The sequence below is a fragment of the Panthera leo genome, chromosome A3, assembly GCF_018350215.1.
Source record: "Panthera leo isolate Ple1 chromosome A3, P.leo_Ple1_pat1.1, whole genome shotgun sequence".
In the NCBI taxonomy this organism is placed as follows: domain Eukaryota; kingdom Metazoa; phylum Chordata; class Mammalia; order Carnivora; family Felidae; genus Panthera; species Panthera leo.
In genome coordinates this window covers 123,895,658-123,911,015 of record NC_056681.1, presented here as the reverse complement: position 1 = coordinate 123,911,015, position 15,358 = coordinate 123,895,658, and the positions used below count along the sequence as shown (strand labels likewise).

General features: G+C 56.9%; 1 protein-coding gene across 1 annotated transcript in view; it reads right to left on the bottom strand.

Moving 5' to 3' along the window:
• Positions 1-324: 324 nt before the first annotated feature.
• HS1BP3 (HCLS1 binding protein 3) overlaps positions 325-15,358 on the bottom strand; it is a 30,911-nt gene continuing 15,877 nt past the window's right edge. Inside the window, exons 5-7 of the mRNA XM_042933593.1 lie at positions 8,200-8,363; positions 7,213-7,327; positions 325-2,475 (exon numbers count right to left, since the gene is read on the bottom strand). Of these exons, the coding sequence (XP_042789527.1) occupies positions 2,223-2,475; positions 7,213-7,327; positions 8,200-8,363 (532 nt within the window). The 3' untranslated portion in view covers positions 325-2,222. The remainder of the gene's footprint in view (positions 2,476-7,212; positions 7,328-8,199; positions 8,364-15,358) is intronic.

Here is a 15,358-nt window from a genome sequence, read left to right as displayed (position 1 = left end):
CCCACTCTAAGGAGATAGTAAGTCTGGAGAAGGGAAGGGTCTTCTTTCCAAACTGTTTCAAGAGTCCTGGCTGGCCAGTGACTGACTCAATGACCCCTACAGGGCCTGGGCTTCTAGTCCCTCTGGCTCAGTTTACACAGTGGAATCTTCCCTCTGGCCTCAACTCGCCCTACCAGGCAGCAGCCTGGAGGGCTAAGTGGAGCTGTGGCAGACCCCAGGGTCCTTCAAGGACAGCTTCCCTTGAGCTCACTGTTAATAGATGCCCTCCCCCACATTGTTCCCCCTCAGCCCAGGCACAGAAAAAGACACCAGTAACAAATGTTGGAATGAGTCACTGACATGAACTTTATTGGATTACTGGGTGTCATCAATTCACCAGTAGGTCACAGACCCATGGTGGAGAACCAGCCACAGTTTGAGCATCATTACTGGGGACGTGCACATCTTCATGAGTGTCTAGGCAGCACCAGACACAGTGGACGAACCCACACCACCCATACCACAATGGCAGGTTCCATCTGTGACCCTTTCCAGTGGGCCAGCCCCCAAGGGCTCCAGGCACCTGCCAGCTGAGCCCTCTGCCCCTATGCCACAGCTGGTGGGAGGTGGTGGGTGGGGAGCTGGCATAGGAGAGGGAACAGAGAGGCAGCCCTCACGTCGGCACTCACTCCTTCCGAAGCCTTCCGGGGTGGGGACGTGGAGGTCTGGCAGTGAAAGGGAAGTGCAGCCACCGGGGCCAGCGCCGGGCCCTGGGGAGAGCGGCCTTGGAGGCCGGGTGAGGCCAGAGGAGAAGGCATTCAGCTCTCAGACCTCACAAGTCCCGATTTCCTGTCGCTCTGGCCCAGGCTAGGGGATGGCAGTCTTCTCAGACTAGACAGCTGACGAGGGTGCCAGGGTGCATGAGACACAGCACAGGGCAGAGGGAGCGCTCCCCCCTCCTCCTGCCCTGCAGGACCAGGCACAGCGCAGAAGCAGGGTTCTAGAGACTCTGAAGGCGGCAAGAATCCAGCTTGGCCAGGTGGCCTCCCTCAGGGCTGGCTGTTGGCCCTGATCAGGAAAGCGTCTGGGGGCTTAGCCCCAAACCCCCTTCCAATGTCTCTGTCAAGCAGGAAAAGCCAAGGGACAACAGTGGTTGTGTTTCATTAAAAACTGTGTTTCGTTAAAAACTAGTTCTGGACACAAAGAATATATCAAAAAAGAGATTCTTTGCTCTATTAAAGATCATTCACTGAGAATTTCCTGAGCGCTGTGCCATGCGCAGACCCGCGTGCCGGGGTGTGGGGCATCCAGGAGAAGTCTAAGGCACTGGCCCTGCTCCGGCACAGGGCTCCTTCTCCCTGGAAAGGCGGCCCCGACTGCTGACAGGCCAGTGAGCATGTCCAGATCTGGGGGACAGGGGAGGCCTGGCCGCATGTGCCACTGGACAGAGTGCTCGAAGTGGCAGCCAAGAGCGTCCTGCCGAGGCCCACTGGGAGTAGAACACCCCAGCTCCAGGCCCAGGCAGAGCGCTAGAGGATGCTATGACCATTCTGCTCAGAGCTGCAAAGCTGAATACTGGCCATGGGGCCAGAGGCCCCAAAAGGCCAATGTGTGGCCAGGCCTTCCCTGGGAAAGGAGGAGGGAGGGAGACCAGCGGCTTGTCAGGCTTGAGAGGCAGGGCTGGGCTTCAGGTCTCCCTCAAGTTGGAAACATGGGAAGTTTCCATGCTGCGTATTAGCACCTGGTGACCAGAGCCAGCCCAGGGTTGGGGACACCCTGCCCAACCAAGAGCTCTCCCAGGCACCCACTCAGCACCCATCCCCTGGGGACCTTCTCAGAGCCTACAGGTCCCCAGGAGCCATACATCCCAGGGACTCCACCCCCTCCCCCCAGGCTGGGCAGACCCTCCCTACTATGCAGTCGATACAGTTTCCTGGAGCCCCTCTGGTCACCCTTTATTCTGGGGGCTGAGCTGGTTAGCTCTCCCTCCACAGCCACATGGCTGAGACAATTTGGGCTCCAATTCCTATGGTGACCTCTCTCTCTGTGCCCCACAGGGTTCTCTGACACTCCAGACAAAACAAAAAAGGAACAAGGTAGTAGTACAGGGGTCCTGTGACCTGGGCGGCCACCCCCCTCCCTTGGGAATACAGGTCCCACCCCAGCAGGGCATGTGCCCACCTCACCACATCCCTGCAGGGGAGAGGCTCTGACAGCCCAGGGCCAGCACAGGGGTGGGAGGGTCAGAAGAGGCTGGGGGTGGCCTGGCCAGGTGCATCATGGTCCCGGATATACTGCAAGATGTCCATCTCGTCCATGGCTTGAATCTGCTGCTGCTGCTTCTGCTGCTCCGCCACAGCCTCAGGCAGGCCCGCTTTGGGGGGCACAGCTGGCTTTCTGGGTAGCGCTGGCTTAGCTGCCACTGGTGGTCTGGGCTTAGGCTGGGGCTTGGGCTCGGCCCCCAGGTTCAGAATCTGGTCCAAGTCTTCTTCAACTCTAGGGAACCAGAGGGGAAAGCCCTGAATAGAATCTCCCGCAAAGGGAGCAAGGCCCAAGGCACCCCTGGGGACTGTGCCCAGGCCCCGCCCCAACCTGGCCTTCCCCCATCCTGCCCCCGGGGAGGACTGAGGGGAGGCTTCTCCTTCCCTGCAGCCGCACAACACAGCCGGAGCAGAGCCAGCCGCCTCTGGGCCTCTGGGCCTCCTTGGCGGCCTCTGGGCCTCCTTTTCAGGTGGTCCCACTCTAGACGATGGCCCTGTAGGTGGCTTGTCCTTCAACCTCTCAAGAAATAATAGCAACAGCTGCCAGATACAGAGTGCCTGCTCTGTGCCAGGCACTTTGGACATATTATCTTGTTTTATCCCCAAACCCTTTAGGGTCACGGCTGATCTCCACCCAGCAGATGTGGATGTTCAAGCCCCAGGAGGCCAAGCTACCCGCCTGAGATGACAGCGTGTGACAGTGCCTGAGTCAGAACCAAGGCATCAGACTTCAGAAGCTGAGCCCTTATCTAGGCCAAGTTCAGCCAGAGAAAGAATAAATAAGGGGCTCTGACCACTGTGGGGTGGGGCTGCCCATCCATGGTGCCCACTGAGGGCCACACGGGTGCCAGATAGCCTACTGAGGGTTAGAGCCACCATGGCCCAGGACCTGACAGCCATCGCTGGGTGGGACTAAAGCCCGCAGCAGTGTGATGGTCACACAGGACCAGCCCCAGGTACCAGATGGCAGTTAAGAAAAGTGTGCCACAACCTGGTTCTGCCCTCTTTGCCTGAGGGAGCTCCTGCTACCAGCTCCTGGTGGAGGAACTCAATTTCTGGAGACCAGATGCACACTGCAAGACCCATTCAATCCATCCACTACCCACCCACCCATCCAATCAACATTGTGCTGAATACCTACTGCGGCCAGGCATTTCCACATTCGTTAACTCACTGAATAATCACAAGACACTGTTTGGTAGCAGGTATTAGCCCCATTTTCCAGATATGAAAGCTGAAGTACAGAGATAAAGGGCTTTGCTTGGGGCCCATGGCCAGCTTGTGAAGGAACAAGACTTGGCCTGGGAATGGGTGGGTCTCTTGGGTGTGTCTGCCCTCCTGGGACACCAATGCAATGAAGCCCTCCCAGGTTGGGGTTTCTCCAGGGTGGAGGATCCCTCCTTACACTGAGGCCACAGGCCCCCAAGGCCTTTCAGGTGACACTTGCTGGATCTTTTGCCTCTAAGGACCTGACCCAGACCCCTCTTGCCTCCTCAGGGAGTCCTCTTTTCCCTTGGGACTCTGTGATAACCTCCACACACCTGTGTCCCCTCGGAATTCTCCCTGGGTCAGGCTCCAGGACACTTGCTGTCCACTTTTCTGTCCCTTGACAGATGACAGTCCCATCTGGGACACGGTGATTCAGAGAAGACCCAAAGCAAGAAGAACTGCAAGGCAAGTGACTGACAGGTCTCCTCCCCTCCCTGGGCCTCATTTCCCAATTGGTGAGGGGCTGGATGAGGTCATTTCAGGGACGCTCTCGCTTCCACAAGACGCTAAGAATGCCCTGACCAGTGCTTTCATACTCTCCTTTCGGCCGGGTAGAGGGAGGACAGCACACTGTCGTCCCGTTCCCAGGGGCACAGCAGCCTCTAGCCTGCCCTCTGGGGGAAGCTGTGCACTGTTCAGTCAGATCTGGAACCACAGCAGGAGACCCGGGTTTGGGGAGGGGGGAGGGTCTGGTAACACTGTCCTGGGGGCTTTCACGGAGTTACATGGAAAATTCCCATTGAAATCCAAGGGCCGATGTTTGAATTCCTAAATGAGGGTTCCTGGCCCTTTACATGCTTCTTCAGCCACCGACCAGCAGAAATATCAAGACAGGTGCAGCCCACACCTGGGCCAAGCGTCTCAGGATATCTCAACAGGCCTCATTCGGCCAGGCCGGGGTCAGGGAGGGAGGGCATAGGTGTAGGAGGCAGAAGGCCCAGGTTGGGGTGGGGGGCTTGCATAGGCCACTTGGCTTCTCCACGTTTCGGTGTCCTCATCTGTAGGATGGTGATGGTGGCACCACCCAGCAGGGCTGCAGAGCCACCGTGTACCCAGAAGCACAGCACTGCGCCCACAGCACAGTCCCATCCTGCTCCTGCTACTCCTTCATCAGGGGCCTCAGGTCCGCTTCATCACCTCCACTTCCCTGGTCCTCAGTCTCCCCATCTGTAAATGGGATCCGGCTCAGACATCAGCAGGGCTACGAAGAGGCCTGTCTGAGCGTGGAGCGCCCGGCACAACCGTCCCCTGGAGGGGCTGCCTGCCAAGTACCAGCTGCCAAAGGAGCTCTGGGTCACCCTGCCTGCTTCCTGGGTCAGCCTCCCATGGTGGGGGACACACCCCGAAGGGAGAATTCAGAGCTTCTGTGGATGGCAGACAAGTTGAGCAAAAGGTGTCCTCCCAGCCCAGACCCGGAGGGACCAGCCCAAGCCAGGCCTTCAAAGAGAGGCAGCTGTCCCGGGTTTGAGGTGATGCCAAGAAGTGTAACCCAAGGCAGGCAGCTCCTGACAAACTCAGCTCACACGTGCCCCGGCTCCCTGCAGGCAGCACCCTCCTGGGGCAGGTGCCGGTTCTTCCTGCATCTTCCACAGGAGGCTGGAGCCCAGGAAAAGCTCAGAGGGACTGAATTATCCATACCCTCGGAACCGATCAGAAGCTGCTCTGAGTTGGCAGTCACATTCGGACGACAGGTGGCTGCAGGGGCACCCCTTTCCTCGTGGGCTCCCTGAGTCACGGCTAGAAATAGGTTCCACTAAGGCACGGTCCAGCTTTCTTCTCTTCCAGGTCCTGCTAGTGCAAGGTCAACCACGGAGAGGCTGTGGGGAGTTCTGAAGACCCCAGTCCCACCTCTCCTCCCCAGGCCCCTGCAGAGGACAGGCCTCGGTTAAAGACCACACCTGGAAGGCTCCCACTGGTGTGGCTGCACAGCAAGAGGGAACTGGGGGCTTATCCGCATCCTGTCGGGCACGCCACTCCGTGACACTTCATGCTAGCTGACGGCCGTGACAGAATGAATGGATGGGTGACGCCATCAGTGAATGAATGAGGTTTAAGAAGTTTGCTATCAGGAACCCCGATCACTGCCTGGATAGTCACGGAGCCAGCACAAAGCAGAAGAAAACATGGCTCCCGCTCTCAAAAAGTGAGTTCTCTGTCACCAGACGTCTGGCAGAGTGAAGGCAGGGCTGCAGGACTCACGTTCTCTAAAGCAGTGGCTCCCAGAGTGCTCTGTGGGACACCAAGAGACACCACAGAGGAAAAAGTCCCAGGGACCAACAAGAATGTGAAATGCTACATGGTGTTTCCCACTCATGCCCACAGAGTCCTGCTTAACACCGGTACTGCCCAGCTGTCTGGCCACAGAACTCCTCTGAAGGGAGCACGGAGTTCTGAAGAACATGGGTCGGGAAGTGCTGGTGTCATGGATTTAGAATAGGCTGTGCCAGGAAAGTCACACTGCAATGGCCTCCCTGGGTCACGCGGGGTCCTGGAGATGGCAGAGCCTCCCTGGGCAGGACACACTCAGCAGGGCCCTGCCACCCTCCCTGGGGTTGACTCTAGTGCTCTGCTTCCTTGTGCCTCAGTTTCTCCTCTGAAGACGTAACGACCCCAGCTTCTCCCAGCCTGTCAGGGTTGTCAGGGGTGAGGACACAGGATGACAGTGAACAGATACCAGGGGCCATGGGGAGATGTACAGACAAGAGGCCTTCGCTGTGACTCAGGTTTGGTGGGCATTCACGGGGCTAACAGCCGGAGACTGCTAACGAGGGTGCAGATGACAGCCTTCCGGAACCACATGCCCCGGCTCCATGTAACCATTCTTGGAAAGAGACGGCTCGGCTTCCTGTAAATTGCCGAGCACAGCCGCGTTCTGGGGGGCACAGGTGACCCAACAGAGACGCACAATACCAGGCATGCTCGGAAGCCCAGGGAGAGTTGCTGGCCCAGGGTGGGAGGCAGATCTCCCAGCGTCTCCTCCAAGTACTTAGAGAGTCCTTGGAAGGAACGGGGAGGACAGGGCATGGGCGGTATGCTGGATTCCGATCCTGGCTCTGTCCCTGGGGAGCTGTGGCCTTGGGCCAGTCACCTTTCCCACACTCTATTCTCTAAAATGGAGATAAGAGCACCTATGTCGGGGGCTGGAGGACTGACTGAGGCAGCGTGCAAAATCCAGAACACTGATGCCTGGCACACACTCTGGAAGGAGGAGCCCCCCATGGAACAGACTAAGCCTCGCTCTTTCTTCGGAGACCTGCTGATGGGACCCTGCCGGGTCCGGCCACTGTCCAGCACATCTGTGCTCCCTCCCTCTGGGAGAGCTGCGAGCTACCAAGAGTCCGTTTGACTTGTTCCCAAACCTATTTATGCCAGCTACACTTGCTCTTGCGACTACCTAATTTGATTATTCTTCACATAAACTTTTTAAGTATGAGTGTGAAAAGGAAAAGAAAAAGACTTGCATTCATGAAGTCCTTTCTGGAACTTGCTGAGCTGCCCTGGGCTGCTGACCACCCCCACCCCCTGCCCCAATCCCTGCCACTGCCCCCTGGCCGGCACCCATTCATAGGCTCCTGCCTCTGATGAGCCAAGACTGCTTTCCTTGGAGGCCAAAGCTGGTGAGATGCTCCCACACTGAGATGGGTCCCTGGCTCTGTCCAGGTACTCTCAGAGCAGGCAGAGCACCGCTGGGGGCAGGTGGTACCTGAACAGCTCCGGGTGGGGCGTGGGCCCTCCACTCATATGGGTGGCAGGCAGCAGCAAGGGGTCACCCAGGGGGACAGCGCCGCCGAGATCAGGATCTTCAAACAACTTCAGGGCTGTGGGGAAGGCAGGAGCAGAGTGGTCAGAGGAAGTCCTGGCCCATCCTCAGCTGCCAGAGGGGGACAGGGTGGAGATGGCCTGGCCCAGCCAGGAGACAGTGAGCAAGGGACAAGGCAGAGCACAGAAGAACCAGAGGAATGGGCCCAGGTTGGGGCAGGAAGGGAGCAAGGGACAGGTGCTCAGAGGCTGCCCTACAATTGTCAGGGGATGTCCGGTCTCCTGTGGGAGTCCTGAGGCCAGGACTGTGTCTTTCTCATCCATGTGTTCTCAGGCTCAGCAGAGCCTGGCCCCAGTGGGTGGTCACCAAGTGCTGGCTGCATCAATGGGGAGCATCTACTCTCCACCCTGAATGAGAAGCTGGGTGTGATGAGGAAGATCGGACCTATGGACAAATACAGAAGTTCCCAGGCCACTCGGCTTTCCCCTTTCCAGTTCTGCACAGGACCCTCCCGTGGGGTCTATGCAGGCAACACAAAATCTCTCATCACAATCCAAATTGTACAGAGTCACAGCACAGCTAGGGTGGCTGTGTCTACTTTCCAGCCGGTGGCCACACCTGGCCCCGGAATGACAAAGATGCTTTTGCACCAATCACAACCCATACTTCTCAAGTGATAAAGACGACCACCCTCCTCTTCCACAGGATGAGGACAATAAACATACAGCCCTGGAATGTTCCAGGCTATGGGGACACAAAGCGCAAGGCTAGATTTCTCCAGCAGAAAATCTCCATAAGCTGAGTCTGTACCATGTTGAAACAGGACAACGAGGAGATTTCCATCATGCTCCCGTGTGGCAGGTCCAAAGCCATTGACAGAGGCTGGCTGGGTCACCAAGAGGAATGGGAACACCCAGAGGCTCTACTTACGGTCCTTGAGGGGCATGTCCTCTGCGGGGCCCTTGGGAGAGGAGAGCTTCGGAGCTGGGCCAAAGAGCCCCTCCTCAGGGTCCACCTCCTCATCAAAGATGGTGAGTCGGGATGAGGGTTTGGGCTTCATGGCTACTTCTGGGCGTTTCTTGGGCTTCTTGGAGCTAGGGAATCAGACACAGCTCTAGGTTAGGACTTCTCATGAGAGCCCCAATGGCCAGCAGGTGGCCTGGTCAGAGGCTGGGTGAGTTTGAGCTCGTGTCAAGAAGGAACTTTCCAGTGCCCTGACAGTGGAGACGTGAGACCCTGCTACTGGAAGTGGCTGAGCCCTGTGCCCCAGGAACCACTGACGTCAGGATGTGTGGGAGGAGCAGGTGAGTGAGTGAGCCAGCAGACTGCCAGACAACTCCCAGCCCTGAAGGGCTACCCAGGACTCAGGCCTATATGCATGGTCACAGGTCAGAGAGGCTGCTCTCCTTCTGGAGGCTGCGGGGGTCAATGCCCATAATGCTCCCAGGGGCCAGGCTCAGAGTCACTGCACAGCCCCTTGGAAAGGGGGCTGGACACAGACCTCAGGGCCTGGACCCGGGGAACAGCAGAAAGCAGCCTTGGTAAATGCTCCCTCGTTTCCTCCACACACACACAATCTGCTGGGTGTTGGAGGGCAGGGTGCTCAGAGGCAACCATCCACACGCTCTGGATGTGGACTTCTGGTAGAATCTCAGGCTCCAGCTGAGATGGGAGAAGCTATGAAAGCTGCAAACGCACCTGCTGGAGGCTCCCACACCCAGGACGGAGCACACCTACACGCTCAGTGCCGAGGCCCCCTCATGGTCTTGTGCTCTCGGCCCCTCAAGGTGTCCCAGGAGCAGGAAGGAGATTCGGGATAGGGTGAGGATAAGGGGCTCGGTCCTACTGCTCTTTGGGAGAAAGTGGCACAGGTCAAGGACAAGATAGAGAGCAGAGACTCAGCAGCAGGGCTGTGCCCCACGTGCCCCAGTCCCTGCTCTCTCTCCATCCTGGGCACATCCAGAAAGGCTCATGTCACAGGCCACCTGGGACTCGTCTCTGCTCTGGCGCCACCCCAGGCTCTGCTTGTGGTGCTGGGCAAGGTGAAAGGGGCCTGGCCTCTTCCCTCCTCACAGCAAATACTTCCCAGAAAACTTCAGGCGTGCCATGGCACACACCTTATAGGGCCAGTTCAGCTTTAATGACCCCTGGGAAGTGGGTACCAAAGACAGGCCATGCCCCTCGTGGCAGGCCAGCCAGAGACAGCTCTAGCCGAGACCTGCTGAGTCAGAACCCTGGGGCCAGCCCAGGAAGCTGTGTTGGAGGTTCTGTGGAGCCTAGGGCCTGTGGGCTCTGCCCCACTGCTTCCCTCAATCACCTCACAGCCACCCCTGAGCTGGCCCTGCTCCTGGATCCTGTGCCCCATCCGCACCTGACAAGGAAGGGCAGGGCTGAGGCCTTGCCACCTGCGGCACTGCCCGCAGGTCCGCCCTGCTCAGAAACTAGCAGGCCCTGAAACAGCTCCTTAGGAAAGCAAGCCCAAATCCTCCTCCAGCACACAGGCCCCCAGCGGCACAGGGGAAAGAGGCCTCCCGTGGACCAGAAACCAGAGGGAACATGGAAAGAAGGGGACTGTCTGAAGAACAAAGCAAGTGCGAGAGAACAATCGTGACTGATTACGTCTGGAGAAGCCCTGCAGATTTCAACAATTTCCCTCCTTACACCTACTTCTGGTTCTGAGAGCACAAACTAGGCCTGACTTTCCTGCTATGTTCATTTTCCTCTCAGATTGGATGAATGTTCTTGTCTTTTCTTCCTGAAGACATTTCCGATCTTTCACTGCCTTGAACTGAAATTAACTGAATCTGTGGCACATACGACTGTTCAGCTAGGGACCATCTGTATTCCACCCCGTTATTCCACACAGGCCATCAGTCTGTCTCCCCAACTCTCCCCAACCGTGTCCAGGGGAGACAGTGAATAAGGAGGAAATATGGAGCTTTGACAGCTGAAAGCCCCAGGGGCCTGCCCTCACTGGCTCCCAAACTTTAGTCTCTGGGACCCACAATGTGCCCGGTCCAGAGCAGACACTCAATAATATTGGCTGAGAGAATGGAAGGATGGATGGAGGGATGGATGGATGGATGGATGGATGGAAGCAAGGAAGGAAGGAAGGAAGGAAGGAAGGGGAAAGAGGACAAATGAATAGATGGATGGACACACTGGTGACAGTATAGCTCTTATTCAGACTTATTTCTGCCTACTCCCCCAGGAGGAGTGGAAAGAGTGAAGAGAGGTGGTTCCCAGCACCAGTCTGAGACAGATATAAGCTTCACTCTTCCAGAGCTGGCAGGCAGGTCAGCTGGTCTCCTCATCTGCCCTCAGCCACCCTGTAAGCAGCTCAGGCATTCACTCCGAGTGCCCTCTGTGACCCAGCACTGGCTAGACACCTCCCTTGTGCAAGATCCTGGGCAGGGCAGTTAGACCTGCCACGGTCCCCAGAAGCTCACAGCTAAAAATCGGAGATATATAAACCAATCATGACCACACAGAGCAACAGTTCCAGAACACGCAGAGCACAGAGGAAGGAGCCCACCCAGCTCAGGGGGTTCCCAGAGGAGGCGAGGCGAGGCGATGTAGATGTGGACACAGGCAGAGGGAATGAGGCCTCCAGCTGTGGGGGGTCTGCCAGGGGCATGACTCAGGCATGACTATGAACCAGGTCCCCACGGCAGCTTGGCTCGTGATCCACGAAAACGATCAGTCTTGGCCTGGGGGAGTGCCGCAGTGTGACGAGGAGACAGGGTCAGGGAGAACATCAGAAGGCAAAAGCGCTCCTAGAAAATGTGGACCGTGAGGTGATCAGTGGGCAGAAGGGGCGTATCCAGAATGATACCAGATTTCTGGCTTCTGGGACAGGGTCAGGAATGTCATGTGTGAGGTGAGTCTCCAAGCCGGGTTTCTTCCTTCGCTCACAGATCGCGTGGGCACGGACTCAAGCTGTACACACGGGCCATGGCCCCCGCCCCCTACCATCCCTGCTCTGCCCCTGCTCCTCCTGCGTCCACCCGGTTGTCTGCGGGATGTACCTCCCCACTGTGCTGTGCCCGCCAGCCCTGCCTCTGCACCCACACGGTAAAGGATGCCCCGCCTGTCCTTTCACCAGTTTAGTCTCCTGTCACTAGGGATGGGGCAATGGGGCAACTGGACCCTGAGCAGAGAGGTGTGCCATACACAGACCTGCTCCTGCCTTCCTGGCGGGCACAAAGGAGGTCACCTGAACTTGTGCAGGCTCTGACGCAGCACGGGTGGCGGGAGGTGGGGGGCAGTCTCCCTGGATGGGTGCAGGCATGGGGAAGCACGTTCCTGTAGCATGCAGGCATGTGCGTGGACAGACATCAGCTCTCCTGCACTGCGTGCCTGATGGAAGACAGATGTCCAGACCAGGCCGCACTCTGCGGGCGGACGTGGTGCAAACGTGAGACGGAGGCGGCAGACGCTGAGGCTGACGGCCCTGCTCACGTGGCTCAGGCAGTTCTGGTGACAGTGACAGACGCAGGACAGTAGCCTCCCCTCTGGCCACTAAGGGGGCCTGTGTCCATGTTCCCAGATGCACCTGCCCCCCCGGCAGACCACCAATGGGCACCAGCTGCCCAGGATCTGCATCACTTGAGTTACAGGAGCATCTCCTGGACTAAACAGAAGGCCCTTCTGAAGCCAAGACTCACAGACAACATGACTTACCTTCAAAGCCAGGGTGACACTTAACCAAATAAGGAAATTAATCTCCTCTCCAGTCATACAATTTTCCTGCTTTCAAATAAAGCATTTTTCATTTTTTAATTTTAAATTCAGTTTCTATTGCATTTAGAGAAAATTCTGAATGCCAATAAATACACTTTTGTGAAGCTTATTCCGGGACAATGCTATTTGCAGCAGCACCAGGTCTTGGGGCTTCCACAGTGGCCTGATCATCAGGGCAGTGCAGGTCACCGAGGAGAGGCTGTCACCCCACGAACCGGACAGGCGTCCCCCAGACAGGAGCTTCAGGGAAGCGCTGGATGGGGAATGAGCAGAGTCGGGAAAGCTGTGCTCCAGGCAGAGAACAGTCCTGTGAAAATGCTAAGGTGAAGGAGGAGAGTCTGAGGGGAAGTTGGGGCCACAGCCTAAAAGGTCTGGGGAAGATTCTGGCCTTTCTGTTCCTGGGGAGGAGCACTGGAGGGGGTGGGGGGATGCAAGGGAACCCATGTTCGGCCTCAGGCCAGTCATTTCACTTCCCTCGTCTGTTGTCTGTTAAATGGGAACGAGGAATGCTCTGGAAGCTGGGTGTGGAGCCCACATGCAGGCTAGCCCAGGGCACAGCAGAAGCCTGCGATCATAGGTGCACTTGATACTGTCCAAGGTCACGTCATGTTTCGGCCCAAAAGACTTCATTCTGGGCCCTAACAAGTAAACAGGGCCTGCCTGGTAAACACCCATCATTTGTTGTAACCCCAGAGTCACCCTCAAGGATCTGTTTCTCAACAGCCATAGCCTGAGTGTCCAGGCCACTGGCCCCACCTGGCGGACCAGGACTTCAGTGACTCCCCCTCCCTTCTGGACTTGTGCGTGAGGACATTCCTCCTTTATGCACTGGGGCCAAACACTGTCCCTTACTCGCCATGGCACCCACACCACTGGCTGCACCCAGTGGAAAGCAAGGACCCAGCTCTGGCCACACCCAAAACGGCCCTGCAAGACTGAATATACAGATGGGCAGCCAGCAGAGCATACGGAAGACGGAACTTTGTCCCACCACCTGCAGCGACCAGCCCAGGAGACCAAACCCCCAACCACCCGCCCAGCATGCAGGATGCCCCTTTTCCAGTTAGCAGCCTCCCCTGCCAACAGCCTCCAGTCGGGGCACACCTGTGCCTTCTCTTTTCCCACCAAGAATCGCTCCTACTCCCAGCGTGCCTTTGAGCCTCTGCTAAATGCAGTCCTGGTGGTGGACCCCTCCTTTGCTATGGCCAGTTCTGAATCAAGGCCCTTGCCTGGTCTCACCTGGGAGGCCTTGGTTTATTCCCACATCCCCGACGACACCCCAAATGTTGACATGACCAGTGGGACCTGGCAGTCCCTGCAACTGAGCAACCCCATCACCCCTAACACCCAACATGGAGAACGCGTGGACAAGGGTCGTGAGGCTGGCACCCTGGCACGGACTCAGTCTCAGGCTGGGGGTAATGGGTGAATTCCTGGGCCAGTGGTCAGGGGGCTGGAGCTCCCACCAGGAAGGTACATGGCTGTGTGGTCTTGGCTCCTCAGTAAGATCCACGAATAAACAGTGGATTTGCCTTCAAGTCCCTCACAGTTTAAAGGCTCTGTGTTTTGTTTTTTTTTTTAAGGTTTTATTTATTTTGAGAGACAAAGCAAGTAGGGGAGGGGCAGAGAGAAGGAGAGAGACAGAATACCAAGCAGGTTCCGGACAGCAGGCTCCGGACTGTCAGCATGAAGCCTGATGTGTGGCTCGAACCCACGAACCATGAGATCATGACCTGAGCCAAAACCAAGAGTCAAACACTTAAGCAACCGAGCCACCGGGGCGCCCCAAAGGCTCTGTCGTTTTAATGCTCTTACTTGGAGGCTGCCACAAGAGTTCCAGGCAGCCTGAGGCAGGGGAATGACAGGCATGAGCTCTCAAGGTTCCATCCCCAGGGAGTCAAGCAACCATTCAATTCCATCAAGGACAGCCAATCAAGCCCCTGGCTCGAGACCAAGGCTGCGGGAGGCATCCCTTTAACCTGGCTGCAGCAAGTCTGACAGGCTGTACCAGGTGACCTGGCATTGAGGTAAGTGCTGATGTTTGCGTAACACAACAGGAAGTGGAAAGGCTGCCTTTAGTTCAGCTTACACAAACCAGCACAAAGCAAATCTGAAATACTGATAACATTGTACCAGGGTAATTTCTTGTACTTCTCATTTTATTCTTCCTGTCACTGGGACTTTGTCTTTAATTTATAAAAACAGAAACTGCCCAGTGCCCTCCAGCTGGTAAAGGGGCACCTCTGGGCTTTGAACCTGGCACCGTCTGCTTCTGATTCTGCTCTGGGGTGTCCGCACATCCAGCTTTCCCAGTGGCTTTCAAACCATGCTCTAAGAGGCCCGGACCTTCTGCAGAGCCACGCAGGGCCACGTGCGAGGTGAGCTGAGGCTAAGGGGGCAGAGATCCAGTCTCCCTCTAGTCCTGTCCCAACCAGGCCAACCCTACCTCACTCTGTTTTATATATATCGAGGCTCTGTAGGAGACTTCTCTTGAACTGAAATTTTTGCTACTGAAGGAAAAAAGGGAAGCACTGTCACATGGTGTACTCAGCCCAGACCGCGCACCGACCCGGATGGGGAAATGGACGCAGTGCTGCTCTCACGGGGGACGTGCTGCAATCGATCAGTGGGACGGCTCCAGGGTGCAGCTGGGGGTGGCTGTCACCATGCTCCTCATTGATTTTGGTTCTGGGCCAGGCCGCGGCTGAGTGCTGTCTGCTGAGGTACAGGACAAGGCCCCACTGTGACCAGGAACAACTGCCCTCTGGCAGGTGGTGGGTGACAGGAGAGAAAGCCTGAGAGCTGGAAAGGGCGGGGGACTGAGGGTAGCAGGATGGACCCCTGAACTCACCCTTCTGGAAGCCCCAGCGGATGGCAGAACCGTGGCTGGAGGGCCTGCTGCTCCTGCGTCGTTTCCTTCTCACCATATCCAAGACTGTCATCAACTTTGGTTTCTGGGGCTTCTCAAACGTGAACTTCCCTGTGAATCACCTAAAGGGCTCCTTAAAGCCCAGGTCTGAGGGCGCTTCTCACAAGCTCCAGGGCGAGACTCCCAGCGGGGCCTGCTGTCCTAGGCAGGGGCCAGAACATTAAAGGGATCCCAGGCCCGTGAGTGAGGTGGCCGAGGAGAAGCAGCTTCTGAGGTACCTCACCAGGTACGGCTGGGGCCACCTGCATAGCCCCTCCACAGCCCACCTTGGAGGACATCTCACTTCCAAATCTCAGAACTAGTTTCTCAGATAGAGGAGTCTGCTAACCTTAGTGTGGTTTATTTTGTAATTTATATGTGCATTAAATCATCACGTTGCACATCTTAGGCTCATACAATGTTATATGCCAATTAGGT